This window comes from Triticum dicoccoides, chromosome 7B (genome assembly GCF_002162155.2).
Source record: "Triticum dicoccoides isolate Atlit2015 ecotype Zavitan chromosome 7B, WEW_v2.0, whole genome shotgun sequence".
NCBI lineage: Eukaryota > Viridiplantae > Streptophyta > Magnoliopsida > Poales > Poaceae > Triticum > Triticum dicoccoides.
Window position 1 is genome coordinate 158,503,110 of NC_041393.1, and position 17,677 is coordinate 158,520,786.

Below are 17,677 nucleotides of genomic sequence, written 5' to 3' on the forward strand. Positions count from 1 at the left end.
ATCTCTGTAGCATTTCTAAAACTATATGTAGATGACATATTGTTGATTGGAAATGATATAGAAATTCTGGATAGCATAAAAGGATACTTGAATAAGAGTTTTTCAATGAATGACCTCGGTGAAGCTGCTTACACATTGAGCATCAAGATCTATAGAGATAGATCAAGACGCTTGATAAGATTTTTCAATGAGTACATACCTTGATAAGATTTTGAAGTAATTCAAAATGGAACAGTCAAAGAAGGAGTTCTTGACTGTGTAGCAAGGTGTGAAGTTGAGTAAGACTCAAAACCCGACTATGGCAAAAAATAGAAAGAGAATGAAAAGTCATTCCCTATGCCTCAGACATAGGTTCTATAAAGTATGCTATGCTGTGTACCAGACCTATTGTATACCTTGCTCTGAGTTTGGCAAGGGAGTACAATTTTGATCTAGGAGTAGATCATTGGACAGCGGTCAAGAATATCCTTAGTGAGGACTAAGGAAATGTTTCTCGATTATGGAGATGATAAAAGAGTTCGTCGTAAAGAGTTACATCGGTGCAAGCTTTTACACCAATCCAGATGACTCTAAGTCTCAATCTGGATATATATTGAAAAGTGGGAGCAATTAGCTAGAGTAGCTCCGTGTAGAGCATTGTAGACATAGAATATTTTGCAAAATACATACGGCTCTGAATGTGACAGACCCATTAACTAAACTTCTCTCACGAGCAAAACATGATCATACTTTAGTACTCTTTGGGTGTTAATCACATAGCAATGTGAACTAGATTATTGACTCTAGTAAACCCTTTGGGTGTTGATCACATGACGATGTGAACTATGGGTATTAATCACATACAAATGTGAATATTGGTGTTAAATCACATGGTGATGTGAACTAGATTATTGACTCTAGTGCAAGTAGGAGACTGAAGGAAATATGCCCTAGAGGCAATAATAAAGTTATTATTTATTTCCTTATTTCATGATAAATGTTTATTATTCATGCTAGAATTGTATTAACCGGAAACTTAGTACATGTGTGAATATATAGACAAACAAAGTGTCACTAGTATGCCTCTACTTGACTAGCTCGTTGAATCAAAGATGGTTAAGTTTCCTAGCCATAGACATGAGTTGTCATTTGATTAACAGGATCACATCAATAGAGAATGATGTGATTGACTTGACCCATTCTGTTAGCTTAGCACTTGATCGTTTAGTATGTTGCTATTGCTTTCTTCATGACTAATACATGTTCCTATGACTATGAGATTATGCAACTCCCGTTTACCGGAGGAACACTTTGTGTTCTACCAAATGTCACAACGTAACTGGGTGATTATAAAGGAGCTCTACAGGTGTATCCGAAGGTACATGTTGAGTTGGCGTATTTCGAGATTAGGATTTGTCACTCCGGTTATCGGAGAGGTATCTCTGGGCCCTCTCGGTAATGCACATCACTATAAGCCTTGGAAGCAATGTGACTAATGAGTTAATTGCGGGATGATGCATTACATAACGAGTAAAGAGACTTGCCGGTAACGAGATTGAACTAGGTATTGAGATACCGATGATTGAATCTCGGGCAAGTAACAAACCGATGACAAAGAGAACAACGTATGTAGTTATGCAGTTGGACCGATAAAGATCTTCGTAGAATATGTGGGAACCAATATGAGCATCCAGGTTCTGCTATTGGTTATTTACCAGAAACGAGTCTCGGTCATGTCTACATAGTTCTCGAACCCGTAGGGTCCGCACGCTTAAAGTTTGGTGACGATCGGTATTATGAGTTTTTGTATTTTGATGTACCGAAGGTAGTTCGGAGTCCCGGATAAGATCACGGACATGACGAGGAGTCTCGAAATGGTCGAGACGTAAAGATCGATATATTGTATGACTATGTTCGGACACCGGAATGGTTTCGGAAGGTTTCGGGCATATACCGAAGTAACGGGGGGGTTACCAGAACCCCCCGGGGGGTTTATTGGGCCTCATGGGCCCTGGTGGAGAAGAGGAGGGGCGGCCAGGGCAGGCCGCGCCCCCCTCCCCCTCTAGTCCGAATAGGACAAGGATGGGGGCGTCCTTCCTCTCCTCTCTCCCTTCCTTTCCCCCTCCTACTCCAACTAGGAAAAGAGGGAGTCCTACACCCGGTGGGAGTAGGACTCCTCCCTGGCGCGCCTCCTCCTGGCCGGCCGCCCCATCCCCCTTGATCCTTTATATACGGGGGCAGGGGGCACCTCTAGACACAACAATTGATCTCTTGATCTCTTAGCCGTGTGCGGTGCCCCCCTCCACCATATTCCACCTCGGTAATATCGTAGCGGTGCTTAGGCGAAGCCCTACGTCGGTAGCATCATAAACACCGTCAACATGCCGTCGTGCTGTCGGAACTCTCCTGCAAAGCTCTGCTGGATCGGAGTTCGTGGGACGCCATTGAGATGAACGTGTGCTGAACTCGGAGGTGTCGTACGTTCGGTACTTGATCGGTCGGATCGTGAAGACGTATGACTACATCAACCGCGTTGTGCTAACACTTCCGCTTTCGGTCTAGGAGGGTACATGGACAACACTCTCCCCTCTTGTTGCTATGCATCACCATGATCTTGCGTGTGCGTAATTTTTATTTGAAATTACTATGTTCCGCAACAGGTTCTTGCTGTGTCCATCAAAGTCTGGTTCTTCCTCTCCGCAACACCATTTTGTTGAGGGATATAGGGTGCGGCATATTGATGCTTGATCCCCTCATCAATAAGGAACTCATCCAAGGTTTAGTTCTTGAACTTGGTGCCGTTGCCACTTCTAATCATCAATATCTTTGCTTCATGTGGACGTTGAGCTTCATTAGCAAAGTCGATGACGGTTTGTTGGGTCTCACTCTTCCTCTTGAAGAAGTACACCCAAGAGTATCTTGAGTGATCATCCACAATCACCAAGCAATACTTTCTTCCCCCAAGGCTATCAAAGGATGGAGGACCAAAGAGATCCATGTGGAGGAGCTCCAAGGGCCTCTTCGAGTAGATGATAGTTGTGGGTCGGTGAGCCGTTTCATGAAGCTTTCCTTCGATACAAGCACTGCAAGCACGGTATTTAGCAAAACTCACATTTGTTAGTCCATGAACGTGGTCACCCTTGAGGAGACTTTGCAAAGATCTCATATTGACATGGGCTAGTCGGCGATGCCAAAGCCATCCCACATCAACTTTAGCCATTAGGCAAATCGCGGTCTTTGTGGGTCGCTCCGAAAAGTTCACCACATAGAGACCGTTCTCGACATGCCCAACAAAGGCTACTTTAAGAGTCTTGGTCCACAAAAGGGCCACGGTATCAAGATCAAAGAATGTTGTAAAGCCCATAAGTGCAAGTTGACGAACGAAAAGCAAATTGTATGCAACGGACTCAACAAGCATGACCTTCTCAATAGATAAATCTTGAGAGATGATCACCTTGCCAAGTCCCACTACCTTAGATGTTGAAGCATCACCGAATTGGACATGGGTGGGCATAGATGGAATTGGATGCACATCCACCACCAAGTCCTTGCTCCCGATCATATGATTTGTTGCTCCACTATCGAGTAACCATGACACCCCACCGGAAGTAAACTCCTACAAGAGATCAATGCTTGGATTTAGGTACCCATTTTTGAATGGGTACTTTGAGGTTAGAAACAAGGATCTTATGGACCCAAATAGACCATTCAATGTACTCATAAGAAGAACCAACAAATTTGGAATAAACATGCCCATCACTAGCATGACATAGAACATATGAAGGATTAAGGCCGCTAGATTGGTTAGACGGGGTGGTCTTTCCCTTCTTGGCATTACCACCCATACTCATGTTCTTCTTCTCCTCATGAGCACCCTCTCCCGCTTTTATGAAGACTTCTTTGATTGGGACATGTTGCTTCTTCTTCTTCTTTGACTTGGTTACATACCCAAGTCCTTCCTTTGCCACAACTTCCTTTTGATTTCTCAAAAGGTCCTTGAGACTCTTCTCGCCTTGTATACAAGCCACAAGGCCTTTCTCTAGTTGATCTTTCAACTTGGCATTTTCCTTCACAAGGTGCACATGCTCACAACAAGGGTTAGTAGCATTTGCATTATCAAATTAGAATGAAAGGAGGACATGTAGCAATCTCCTTGGTTAGCTTCACTTGGATTTGATCATGAGACTCTTTGAGGGAAGTGTGAACGCCCTTCAAGACTTTGTGAGCCTTGTCGAGTATATCCAACTCCTTTTCGATTTTCCCATGATCAATCCCAAGTGCACCCTTCTCAGATTTAAGCACACGAGAAAGAACATTAGCATGATCAATATCTTTTTGCAATTTAGCAAGAACAACGTTGTGTGACTCCTCAAGAGTCAAATGAAGTCCTCGCTCTTCCTAAGAGCATGGAAAGATCAGCAATCTCATCGGCATAATCACGACTATGCCCCTCCAACTTGGAGATGGTGTTCTCATGAGACTCAATGATATCATTGGCCTCACCAAGTTGTTCAAAGAGAGCAACAAAGTGCTTCTTGGTATCACCCTTGAGCTTGCTAAAGAATTTGTCAAACTCATTATCATCGAATTTCACCACCTTAGTATCATCTACACAATTTAACAAGGAGGGAGTAGTAGTGATGGTGGTTTTGATGTTGGGGGTTACCTTGTTGATACCTTTGGCCATAAGGCACTTGATGATGAGGTTCTCGTTAGGGCACCGAAGAGGGACACCTTGGTTGGGGAAGAGGTGGCAATGGCCACGGTTGCCATTGCCATTCCCTCACCACTAGTACCTTCATCATCATCATCGGAGGCATACTCTTCATGTGCCACCAAGCCCTTTTGAGGTATCTTATTGGTGAAGTTGTTCTTGCTTGGGAAGGACTTGGCTTTGTCTTTGCGAATGAGCTTGCCACCGTTGTCTTCCCTTTTTTCATAAGGACAATCCACCTTTATAGTGAGGAACAATGGAGTTTTAGAGCAACAATGAGAGATCGGGCGAAAATGAGCTTTGGAGCAACAATGGAGTTTTGGGGAAGGAAGAGGTAAGTCTTCTTGAGGAAGAAGACCCCCTTTTATAGTGAGGAACAAATCCAACCGTCATGCTCTTCTCAGCCCACACACAAGCGGTACTACCGCTCTGGGAGCGGTACTACCGCTTCCTTCGGTATGCTGAGGAGAAAGAAGAAAACAGGGGAGAACCTGGCGCCGAGCGGTAGTAGTACAGTGGTAGGGTCGGTACTGCCGCTCCTACTTCCGCTCGTCCTGCTAAGTCTAATAAGCTTGCACGGTAGAGACACAGAGGTACTACCGTAGAACCCGACACGAAAAGTCGAGACATCAGCAGTGAGCGGTAGTACAAGCGGGTCTAGCAGCGGTACTACCGTGCCGCCCGCGGTACTGCCGCTTGCTGCTCTCCACCACTTCTTCAGCAAAACAGATGGACTACTCCAAAGAAGCGGAAAGATTAGATGGGTGCAATAAGAGTGTGTACGTGATGATTCCACCCAAACCTTTTCGAAGCAAACCCCCTCTTGATAGTACGGTTTTCTCTACGACTCAAATCCACCGAAAAAGAAATGCAGGAAAGGAAATCGTCTTCACTATGGAACTCTAAGGGGCTCAAATTGTCTTGTGCCATATGTTTGATAATCTGAAATGCTCAATGCACACGATTAGTCCGCGAACACATTGTCAACAATCACCAAAATCACTTAGGGAGAAATATGCCCTAACAATGAGACAACTGGTTTAGATGGTGTGTGTTAGTGCGAGGTCGGGGCGCATCATCAATTTGTAGGTGTAACGGCATGGGTCGTCGGGAAGGCGTCATTGGGTTCCACGTATTTGTTTTTTCATACTCTGTTGGATAATAATTTAATAAAGATGATTGTGCGCACCCTTGATGTAGAGGCCGGGTGTTCAGCCTCCTTTTAGAGAGAGAGAAAAACCCTGATCATGAGTAGTTGTTTTGAGAAGCGTTATTTTTATACTAGATCATAATTAGAGATTTCAAGGGAAGAAAAACACAGTGGTTCTTCCTTTGGAATAAATGTACTTAAGCTAATCGTCTTCGTCTTCGAGCCAATCAAGTGTCGTTACCACTTGTGCATCTTGTCAATTTGTCATGAATCTAGATTAGTCAAATTAAGGTTCGGTAAAACAAAAGGTATCCATTTTGACATGGCACGGATCTCTTTTCTTGAAAGTGAAAGGAACTGAGCAAGGTAGGCGGCTTGTCGCGCAAGAGTACATCATTCAATATAATTAGTTGTCAGCACAACAATCAAGTATTCCCCTCTCAGAATTTTCGTTAGGCATAGGCGGCTTACTGTACCGCCGATGAGCTCACCTGGTCTAGGCGAACATCATGTCTTACTACCTGTCATGGTGCCATGTCTAGAATGGTTTGCATGATTGGATACTTAGGAACATTTCATACGTAGCTCGTTTGATTCACAGGATTGGAATCCATAGCGGCTATTCCTAAGGATTGCTTTGCACCCTATTTTGGAGGACAACTTTTTCTATCCAAAACTCAGTTTTTGTTTTCTCGTGACGTCAAACACTATTTGATAAAAAATTAAGTGGTTTTCTAATCAAATATACTCCCCCCGTTCCAAAACAGATGACCCAACTTTGTACTCCCTCTGTCCTAAAATAAGTGTCTCAACTTTGTACTAGCTCTAGTATAAATTTGTACTAAGCTCAAGACACTTATTTTAGGACGGAGGGACTTTAGTACAAAATTGGGTCATCTATTTTGGAACGAAGGGAGTAGGATTCAAGCGAGAAAACGTGCCGCTCAAATCATGTATTTTCTTTTAAGAATCATGCAAAACAAAGATGCTGATATGAATGAGAAGTTAGGTTTGAGAAAGCCGTTGGAAAAGCTAAGCCAGATAACAATGGAAGCTTTTACTACCCCCAACCACTACATTGCTTCATAGATGAATCCAGCCATATTTATTGCAATATGGTTGAGGAAGTCAAGATTTTATTCTCAGAAGCCTATAAGGTCAGTTAGGTTTAGTTTGATAGAAATCAATGCGGGTATAGCTTCCTTTGATCCATATCGTAATATTCAAGCTAACTTTGTCAACTTATTCCCCTTTTTTCAGGTTGAATTGACAACGCTGTACTTTCTTCAACCATAGGAATCAGAATTTCGTAGGTAGAGGGGGCCAAGGTGCCAGAAACATGGATTTCATGGAAACAAGGTAATTCGTAGTTGGTAGCAGATGTTCCGCGGGATCAGATATCCTCCGTCTTGTCTCTGCATTCGAGGAATGCTTGTAGCTGTGCTAGGCGTGAGAAGAAATCGTCTTACTAATGAGTCGTCCATGTGTTTAGCTTAATGATATACTAGTTGATACTTTAGCTAAGAAAAGTTGCGGGAATGAGCCGTGCAAAAGATGGATTGAGGTCTCTATTTTGTGTAGTAATATGAATGATTTAATCATGGATTTAGCCGAGCAGTATGAGTAATGGGATACCACTTTCAACTAAAATAATAATAATAATAATAATAATAATAATAATATCAATGCCCTTTTCTACAACACAATAGAATCGAAAGTCGCTTGTGTACACGGGTCACCCCTATGAATGCACACACGACATCCTACTGTAACAACACTTTCGAGAAACTGAGTCAGCACGTAAGTTAGATACAAAGTCGTCACAAACGCCTTCATAGTTGACGGGAATGCCTCTTCCCACTGAACGCATATCGTCGGAAGGACGGGAAAAAATACAGAAAAATGTGAGCATCAATGTCTAAACTTGAATTCTGATGGATAGGGGATACCACCATCCCCTAATCATTATTAGCTGGGTTTTTTTTAAAGAAGAATAACCGTACTTGGTAAAGGGTACACTTTATGGGACAAGGAGATCCGATTTCCCCCATGCTTTTCATCCTCTGTATGGAGCCTCTGCAAGCCTTGTTCAGCAAAGCCACGGACCAGGGCATCTTCGCCCCTCTAGCTACAAATGGTGTGCACCAGCGTTTGTCCATGTTCACCGACGATGTCATGCTGTTCTTCAAGCCCTTGGCCCAGGAAATCCGAGCTTGCAGAGTGCTCCTGGAATTGTTTGGGGCTGCCTCGGGCCTTGTGGTGAACCTTGCTAAGAGTGCGGCACTACCCATCCGATGCTCAGCGGAGGAGCTAGATGCAGTTTGCACATCCTTGGACTGCGCAAAAGCTTCCTTCCCTTGCAAGTACCTTGGCCTACCGCTCTCAATCAGGAAGGCCACTCCGGCACAATTCCAATACTTGGTCGAGAAGTTCGCTAACCGCCTGCCCAACTGGAAGGCCGCTACCCTACCAAAAAGTGGACGGCTCATTCTAATTCTCTCTGTACTATGCGCAATCCCAATTCATGCCATGCTCGCCATGAACATACCTCCGAAGACCCTCACCGCCCTGACGAAGATTTGCCGCGGTTTCCTCTGGTGTGGGAAGATGGATGCGCGCGGTGGCAATTGCGCCGTGGCGTGGGATTTGGTTTGCCGCCCTAGGTGGGCCAGAGGGCTCGGCATACCAAACTTGAGATGGTTGAACATCGCGCTGATGGCCAGATGGCCGTGGCTTCAACGTACAGATCATTCAAGACCATGGGCTGATTTCCAAATCGCAATCCCAGCAGAGTCGAGAGCACTCTTTCACGCGGCGACAACAGCTTCAGTGGGGCATGGGCATGACACACGCTTTTGGGAGGACAAGTGGATCGACGGCTACAGAGTCCAGGACCTGGCACCCATGCTTTACTCTAAGGTATCGAGGCACGCGAGATCCTCACGAACAGTAGCAGAAGCACTCATAAATCATTCATGGGCGGCGGATTATTGGCCTGAGCTTTCGGCCGGCATGCTCACGCAGTTCCTGGGACTGTGGCAGCAAGTGGAGGGTGTGGCCCTCCGTCAGGATGAGCCGGACAAGATCCTTTGGGCGTGGGAGAAGGATGGCATGTTCTCGGCACGATCGGCATACGCGGCCAAGTTTGCGGGACTTGAGATTGCACCAACGGCGGAGTTCACGTGGGTGTCACGGGCCCCCTTTACAGCATCGGTTCTTCGTTTGGCTAGCCATGAGAAATAGATGCTGGACCTCCGACCGCCTTGCTAGGAGGGGCCTCCCTCACCAAAGCTCATGTCCATTCTGTGGCCAGCATGAAGAGACCATCACACACATCATGATCGGATGTGTTTTCGCTCGAGAGGTTTGGAGCAAGGTGTGCCTGGCCTTGGGACGACCAGATAGTGCTCCAACGGCGTCGGAGTCACTACCGGAGTGGTGCATCAGGCAGGACGGAATCAGACAACACCGGAAATTGGCTAGGACAATATCTATATTGGTCCTATGGGAGCTGTGGATCCATCGGAATGCCGTGATCTTCGACGGGGAGGCGCCATCCACACAAAAGGTGCTCAAGTGCATCGATAGCAAAGCAAGGGATTGGAAGCAAGCAGGACTACTACGCGGGGAAGTTGAGGGGTTCATGTCGGGCCTGGCACTGTGGGAGAGTAGCGAGTAATCCGCTAATTAGCTAGTCGGGTGGGGTGGCCGAGGGCTACCTGTAAATAACTTTGTATCTTCATATGTGAAGGGTTTCTGCCCTTTCCTTCTATAATACTCCCTCCGTCCGAAAATACTTGTCATCAAAATTAATAAAAGAGGATGTATCTAGATGTATTTTAATTCTAGATACGTCCCTTCTATCCATTTTGATGACAAGTATTTTCAGACGGAGGAAGTATATGATACGCACACTCGTGCGTATTCAAGAAAAAAGATGAGCGTGGTAAAACGGGCGTGAGGGAAGGGGCAGAAAGAACTGCGGCGGCGCGCGCACGACCTTCGCCGCGGCTGCGGGGGCTGCGGCAGTTTGAAAGTCAGCAGCAGACTCAGCAGAGGGAGGGAGGCGACGCGGGCAGTGAAGTCACTCCTTTTCTCCAAAAATTCTCCCTCATTTTCCATCTCCTCTCCTCTCCTCTTCTCCCTCCCCAAATCAAAGTCTTCAATGCCCCCAAACCCACCGCCCATTCCCCCTCCCTCCCCCAAGAAACCCTCCTCCCGCCGCCGGAACCCCGCCCCGCTCTCCGCCAGGCCCTGAGCCCTACTCGACTCGCCGTGCATCCTCTCCGCGTGGCGCTCATCGCTGTTCCTTTTCTCGAATCTTCTAGTATTTCCCGGTCTTTCGGGGGATCCCCTTCCTTTTTGTTGCTTCATTCTGGAAAGCGCCCAGTCGTTTTCCCCGGATTCGCCGCGCTTCAATCTGGATTGTTTGATTCGTTTTGCTCGCTCGCTTGCTTCCAACTTTATGTGGTCTCAGCTCTCTCCCGCGTTTCCTGGACCCAGCAAGCGAACGCCGCCTTCTTCTGCTACTTCTCGCTGATTTGATTCGATCCCAACCGCCGCCATGATTTCGTTCTGAACTCCTTCGCAAAAAAAAAAGAGCTGAATTTCAGTCTGAATTCAAAAAAGGAGAATTAAAAAAGAGGTCGAAGCTTCTTGATTTGATTTGAACCACGCAGACCGCCCGAATTAATCTTGACAACAACAAAAACAAGAAAGAAAGAAAGAAATGAGGCTTGTGGTGCATGTGCTGGAGGCCCGCAACCTCCCGGCGGCGGAGGCGCAGGGGCTGGGCGACCCGTACGCCAAGCTGCAGCTGGGGAGGCAGCGGGCCAAGACCAAGGTGATCAGGAAGTCGACCAACCCCGTCTGGGACGAGGAGTTCGCCTTCCGGGTCGGGGACCTCAAGGAGGAGCTCCTCATACGCATCACCGACGAGGACAAGTACTTCTCCGACGACTTCCTGGGCCAGGTCAAGGTGCCCCTCTCCGCCGTGCTCGACGCCGACAACCGTTCCCTCGGGACGCGCTGGTACCCGCTGCAGCCCAAGAGCAAGAAGTCCAAGATCAGAGATTGCGGTAACCATCTTCTTTCCACACATCATTTTTTTCCACTATTCTTTTCTTAGTTAAATAATTGTTTCATGGTGATGATAATGTGGTGTTGTTTTTTCTGAATTCGTGTAGTTAGACAGTGACTGACCCAGTGTTGTGATAGATGGGGTTGTGTTAGTTTAACCCTCCTTCTTGCATCCTCTTTTCGGCAATAGCTTCTGTCCATAACCTTCCATACATCATGTTGTTCATGTTCTTTTTTTAGTTAATAATTGTGTACTCATCTGAAGGCTCGCAAGCAAGGGGTCATGAGTTCAAATCTGGCAAATTATAGGGAAAATTCATACCGATAAGCGATAACCCACCAGCCGCGGTTGCTATGAATCAATCTATAGTTGGTTCCTGAGGAGCAGGGTGCCATGCCGTTGGGCTATGAAACAGTTAGCAGTTCCTTATCACTTCTGGTAACATATTACTTCCCAGATTATCCAAAACTTATGCCATAATCAATACAGTAGTGGATGTATGCCTGTCATAGCTTTACTGCCTTTTTTATACTTATCCTTAGCTTCCAACCCACTATCAGCTGTTTATCCCTTGAATGATGTATTTAATGACTTAATCTGTTAGGAATTATAGAAAACTGGACTATGGGGACCCTTTTCCTAAGCATCAAATATTCACTATTTTGGCTTGTAATGAGGTGAATAAGAATGGTGCATATCTGACCGACGTGATTATCCTCTTTGGTTATTTGTGCATAGACTGCAGCCTATTTTTCAGAGTGGGCAACTATTTACATGCTGCTAAACATATTCTGTAGGAGAAATTCATCTTACTATATCTCTATCTCAAAGTTATCCTGAAGAGACAGCGACACTTGCACATTGGGCTTCAGACGACTTTGCATCAAGTTCAGACAAATCAAGTGAACTTAGGAAGGGATCTTCTTTGCCAAATATTCATATAGAACAATCCACATCGCCACCAGTTAGTGATGAAGCAGAAATTACCAAGCAGGATAAATCAAATGTTGGTCCATCATTTGTCAACCGGCTAAATCAATTTTTTTCAGTAAAACCAAAAGACACAGAAGCTTCTGTTCCACCTCTCTTCAAGCATGACCATGGTTTGGATACTCTTGAAGAAATGCCGTTAACAAGCTCACAACTTTCTGATGAGCAGGACTCTGAAACTAGTGCAAATATGTTGTTTGATGAACTACTGAAGGCCTTTGCATCTAAGCATGAAGGGAATGATATGCCTGGACATTTGTCAGGTGGAGTTCTTATTGATCAGGTTTATGCAGTTGCACCCAGTGACTTGAATACACGTCTTTTCTCACCAAGTTCAGACTTTCTGCAATCACTAGCGAAGATGCAAGGGACTACTGGTCTGGATATTCAACACTGGAGACTTGAAAATGATGGTGAGGTCTTGAAGAGGGTTGTAACCTACACAAAAGCTGCTACTAAACTAGTTAAAGCCGTGAAAGCAACAGAAGACGTGGCATATCTGAAGGCAGATGGAGATATGTATGCAGTTTTAGCAGATGTTAGTACTCCTGAAGTCCCTTTTGGCAATAATTTTAGGGTGGAGATTTTGACCTGTATAATGCCAGGGCCTGAACTAAGAGATGATGAAAGATCTTCACGACTTGTAATCTCTTGGCGCTTAAATTTCATGCAAAGTACCATGATGAAGGGCATGATAGAAAATGGTGCAAAACAAGGATTGAAGGACAACTTCAATCAGTTCTCTGAACTTCTGGCTCAAAATGTCAGACCAGTTGATGCAAAAGATACAACAACAAATAATGAAAGCTTGTCTTCCATGCAACCGGAAACAGAATCTGATTGGAAACTAGCATTCCGAATCTTTGGAAATTTTACTGTTGTATCCTCAATTGTTGCACTTATTTATGTTTTTGCACACATCATCCTTGCAAGTCCTAGTATAATTCAAGGTCTCGAGTTCCCTGGCCTGGACTTGCCAGATTCTGTTGGTGAAGTTGTGGTTTGTGGAGTTCTTGTTCTGCAAGGACAACGTGTCCTTAATATGATTGCACGGTTTGTCCAGGCAAGGAGGCGAAGAGGTAGCTCATATCTCCTTCCTGATTTTACTCCCGTTCTTTTTCCTAGTAGGAATAGAAGCATTATGGATGAACTCATGTGTTATTTAACAGAATCATTGCGAATAATTTCAGCAGATAAACCCAACAGTTCTTGGCACTTGACAGTGACAAGATACAAATGCTTCTTTACGAATATTCTGATGCAAAAAAGGGTTGCTGTTACTTTTTATTTTCTTCAACAGAATCTTCACTTATTATTCTGGACATATACTCTTCTTTTTTCAAAAAGGAGGGAATGCCCCCGGCCTGGACATATACTCATAATCTGCACGCATCAGCAAACTTTGCTAACATGGTCTTTTGAGATGTTTAGGCGGTGATCATGGTGTCAAAGCAAAAGGCGATGGCTGGTTGCTGACTGTTGCTTTGATAGATGGGACCAACTTAGCAGCAACAAAGTCATCTGGTTACTCTGATCCATATGTTGTATTTACTTGCAATGGACAGACAAAGACAAGTTCGATTAAGTTTCACACTCTTGAGCCTCAATGGAATGGTAAAGCTATAATTTAATTTGTTTGCAATATTTATTAGCCATCTCATAACTCGTTAGAAATGCATTTGAATCCAGCTTATAAATTTTTTTGTTTGCAATATTTACTAGCTACTCCCCCGGTCCAAAATAAGTGTCGTGTTCCACGATCCACGACACTTATTTTGGACCGGAGGGAGTATCTCATAACTCGCTAGAACACATTTGAAGCCATCTTTATTTGACCTATTTACATTTGCTAGCATTTTGCTTTAATTCACATAGTGCTAAACTTTAGAACTCCCAGTAACCAAAATGTATTAATGGGCTCAAAGGAACCTCTATTTATTTGTAAATATTTTTAGGCCTTTTAAGTGGCAAGGTTTCATTATAACCTTTTCAAAATTTGCAGAAATTTTTGAATTTGATGCCATGGAAGACCCACCCTCAGTGATGGAAATAAACGTATATGATTTTGATGGACCCTTTGATGAAGTTGCCTCCCTTGGTCACGTTGAAGTAAATTTCTTGAAATATAGTATATCTGAGCTTGCCGACATTTGGATTCCTCTCAAGGGAAAGCTGGCTCAAGCATGTCAATCAAAATTACATTTGAGAATTTTCTTGAACAATTCAAGGGGTACAGAAGTTGTGAAGGATTACCTGGACAGGATGGAGAAAGAGGTTGGCAGAAAGGTAGGTCTCTATTCCCTATCAAGTGGTAAAAGTTCATATACTCTTAGGACTATATGCACCTATCATTCAAATACTACAATTGCGTACATTCATAGAATTTATAAATGTAGAGCATATTAGAAACTTGGAAAATGTTCACTTGCTAAAAGTTCTACAAGAATATAATCACATTTGCACTGTTACCAAGAAGACCAAAGTTTGCATGCTTATTTTGTCATTAAGTATGTTTCTTTTATCACATGCAACACATGTCTACAATTTTAGTGAGAAATTTTGAAATGCACAAGTGTGCAGAACAAATACATGTGTATATGGTAACATGTAATCAGCCCATGACTTGATTGATGCCAATTTCATTATGCAGATTGCTATGCGGTCACCTCACACGAACCTAGAGTTCCAGAAGATCTTTTCTTTGCCACCAGAAGAATTCCTTATCAATGATTTTACCTGCCATTTAAAGCGCAAGATGCTCACACAGGTAAATTTATTTGATTCTACTGTGTTTCTGTTGTACTGCAAGCAAACCCTCATTCATTTTGCAATACAGCACCACGTGCTGAGAAAGTGGATTCAGTATCCTCAAATTAAAGAGTCAGTTGGGATCCTGCGTCACTATAGGCACAACTGTCATTCCAGATTACAAGAGTATGCAAATCTACAGATGGTGGTCACTATTTTCAGCCAGTATGATGTAGTACAAAGATTCCATTCAAACTTATTCAGTTTCTGAACCCAGTTAAAACAATATAATTATTCATCTTTCTGCCTTGTTTCGATTTTCCTGCTCTACCATAAAAAGGTACTATCAAATATTGTCTGTTAACCATTTAACCATACTTATGATTACCAGTAATCATTGTCATATTTCGCATGGCCATGCTACTGTTAATCTGAACTTACACCTTAATTAGACATAAACTTCTGTTTTGTGTGCCTTTGTTTGACTGCTCGTGCTCATGGCTGTCTTGCAGGGTCGCTTGTTTTTATCCCCAAGAATTATTGGGTTCTACACCAATCTTTTTGGCCACAAAACAAAATTCTTCTTTCTTTGGGAAGATATTGAAGAGATCCAACTGGTCCCTGCAACCCTATCTTTGATGGGAAGCCCATCTCTGCTGATTACCCTTCGCAAGGGCAGAGGAATGGATGCAAGGCATGGAGCAAAGCAACTGGACGATGAAGGGAGACTCAAGTTTCATCTCCAGTCCTTTGTGTCATTCAATGCGGCACATAAGTAAGTTCGTTTTCTTGGATGATTAACATTAACTCGTCATATGTGGCTGGCCATCACAATAAACTACTTGCAGGCACACCAATTTATTGTCCGGTTTAATTTTCTTTCTTCGTGAGCATGTTGTTCAAAATTGTGAGTTGCATGCTTTGCAGAACAATAATGGCACTGTGGAAGGCGAGATCTTTGACCCCTGAAGAAAAAATTCAGCTGGTAGAAGAGGAATCAGAAGCGAAAGACCTCCAAACTGAGGAAGGTGGATCTTTCTTAGGCATAGAGGATGTCAAAATGTCAGAAGTATTTTCATCTACAATACCTTTTGACGTAAGATTTCCTTATCTCGTTCTGACATTGATGTACAATCCACTATGTGATGTGCAACAAGTGAAACAGTTACAATTTTGGATTGAAAGCAACTTCCATGTTTCATCCAGGTGCCAATACTCATGGGCATATTTGAGGGTGGTCCTGTGGAGCGTCGAATTATGGAGAAAGTTGGCTGTATGGACTACTCTGTGACAGCATGGGAACCTGTCAGGGACGATGCGCACCAGAGACAAGTCCATTGCAGGCTTGACAAGAAAGTGGCACGCCGTGATGGTGAAGTAATGAGCACCCAACAGAAGTCCCCATTACCTGATAAGAATGGATGGCTCATTGAAGAAGTGATGACATTTGAAGGCATTCCAGTTGGCGAATGTTTCAATGTAAGAAACGACTTTCTGACATTAAATTTTTGTTTTTTATTAAAATCGTGGTATTAGCTATATAATTCAATTGTGCATGATATTATATCTGTGTTAATCTTGTCTTATTCTTGCCTGCTCTTCTTATGTTGCTTTTTTGGTCACACCTTCCTCTTGATGGTTGACATGACATCTTTATAGTCAAACAATTGACCTTTTGTTAGCTTTATAATCTTGAATTTGTATGTCCTCTTCTTTTGTTCTATATGTATTTCCTCATTTTGGTTAACCAAACACCAAACATATATCTTGGTTGCTTTGTTCATGACTTCCAATAAAATATTTTTTTTAATTGAAAACCTTTCAATAAGATTTCTATGGTCATTGTGGTGAAGTGGTCATCCTGAATTCAGAAAGTTGTCGGTACACAATATACAAAACAATCACATTGTTTACAGATGTATGCATTATACAACTAAACATGAGAAAAGTTGTCTCTGTTTAGTTCATTAGTTTTGTCAAAGGCAACAACTACTGTCTATTTTGTCGTCATTTTGTCATGACCGAGATTTCAGTTTTTTCGACTTCTGACATAGTTATTATTAATTTCCACAGCTCCATATTCGATACCAGTTGGAGCAGGCCTCGTCCAAGCAGAAGTCATGCAGTGTCCAAGTATTTATCGGCATGGCATGGTTAAAGAGCTGCAAGAATCGAAAGAAGATCACGCAAGAAGTGGCATCCAAGTTGTCTTCTCGCCTCAAGAAGATATTCAGCCAACTTGAGAAGGAACTCATACCAGCTAACTAGGAGCCATTTTTCGCATCTTATTTTCTCTTCTGCACATTCAGCCAACTTGAGAAGGAACTCATACCAGCTAACTAGGAGCCATTTTTCGCATCCAACTTTTGCTGGTCCACATACATATATGGATCACCAGAAAGCATCTTCAGCATTGACCTATTTTGAGTTTCGGTGAGAATTGTACATAGTGAGGATGATTCCACGGGCCAATTGGAGAACTAAAAGAAGGGCCAAGAATGTAGTTTGATTAGGCCCTGTTTGGTTCCAAATAAGTCACCAACTTATAAGTCAAAAAGTGGAAAAAGTGACTTATTTTGCCAAACAGACCCGACTTATAAGTCACCCCAACTTATAAGTCATAAGTTGGTTCACCCCAACTTAAAACTTATAAGTCACCCACTTTTACATGGATCCCACCACCTGCATGATGTGGATTGGTTGGGAAAGGTGTGTCAGCTGACTTATAAGTCAGACGACAACCAAACAGACGTGAGTCACTGATTTTAAGTCACCTGACTTATAAGTCAGGTGACTTATTGGAACCAAACAGGCCCTTAGTATTCAGATATATAGCCTTCATGTTAGATGACAAGCACCGGCAAGTGTCCATGGAGTTGTAAACTCCCTATAGATAAATCACCATTCTTTTCAACACTTATACTCAAAAGGAAAATTGATGGGGTAAACAATTGAAGGGGTAGAACCTTTATACCTGGAGGTCTGGGAAACCAGCTTCGTAGTTAAGCCAAATCGC

General features: G+C 43.4%; 1 protein-coding gene across 1 annotated transcript; it reads left to right on the top strand.

The window, feature by feature from the left end:
- Positions 1-9,851: 9,851 nt before the first annotated feature.
- Positions 9,852-17,245, top strand: LOC119337726 (C2 and GRAM domain-containing protein At1g03370-like). The gene is made up of 9 exons (XM_037609886.1): positions 9,852-10,921; positions 11,721-12,992; positions 13,345-13,527; positions 13,916-14,199; positions 14,564-14,680; positions 15,174-15,436; positions 15,589-15,757; positions 15,868-16,140; positions 16,735-17,245. The coding sequence occupies exons 1-9, from the start codon at positions 10,573-10,575 to the stop codon at positions 16,927-16,929; spliced, it is 3,105 nt and encodes a 1,034-aa protein (XP_037465783.1). The 5' UTR covers positions 9,852-10,572; the 3' UTR covers positions 16,930-17,245.
- Positions 17,246-17,677: the final 432 nt, after the last annotated feature.

Excerpts from the sequence above, each read along its gene's own strand:
- LOC119337726 (XM_037609886.1), top strand. The coding sequence starts at position 10,573 with ATGAGGCTTGTGGTGCATGTGCTGGAGGCCCGCAACCTCCCGGCGGCG. Across the intron at positions 12,993-13,344 it reads CCAGGCAAGGAGGCGAAGAG|GCGGTGATCATGGTGTCAAA; the intron begins GTAGCTCATATC and ends TGAGATGTTTAG. Across the intron at positions 13,528-13,915 it reads TCTTGAGCCTCAATGGAATG|AAATTTTTGAATTTGATGCC; the intron begins GTAAAGCTATAA and ends CAAAATTTGCAG.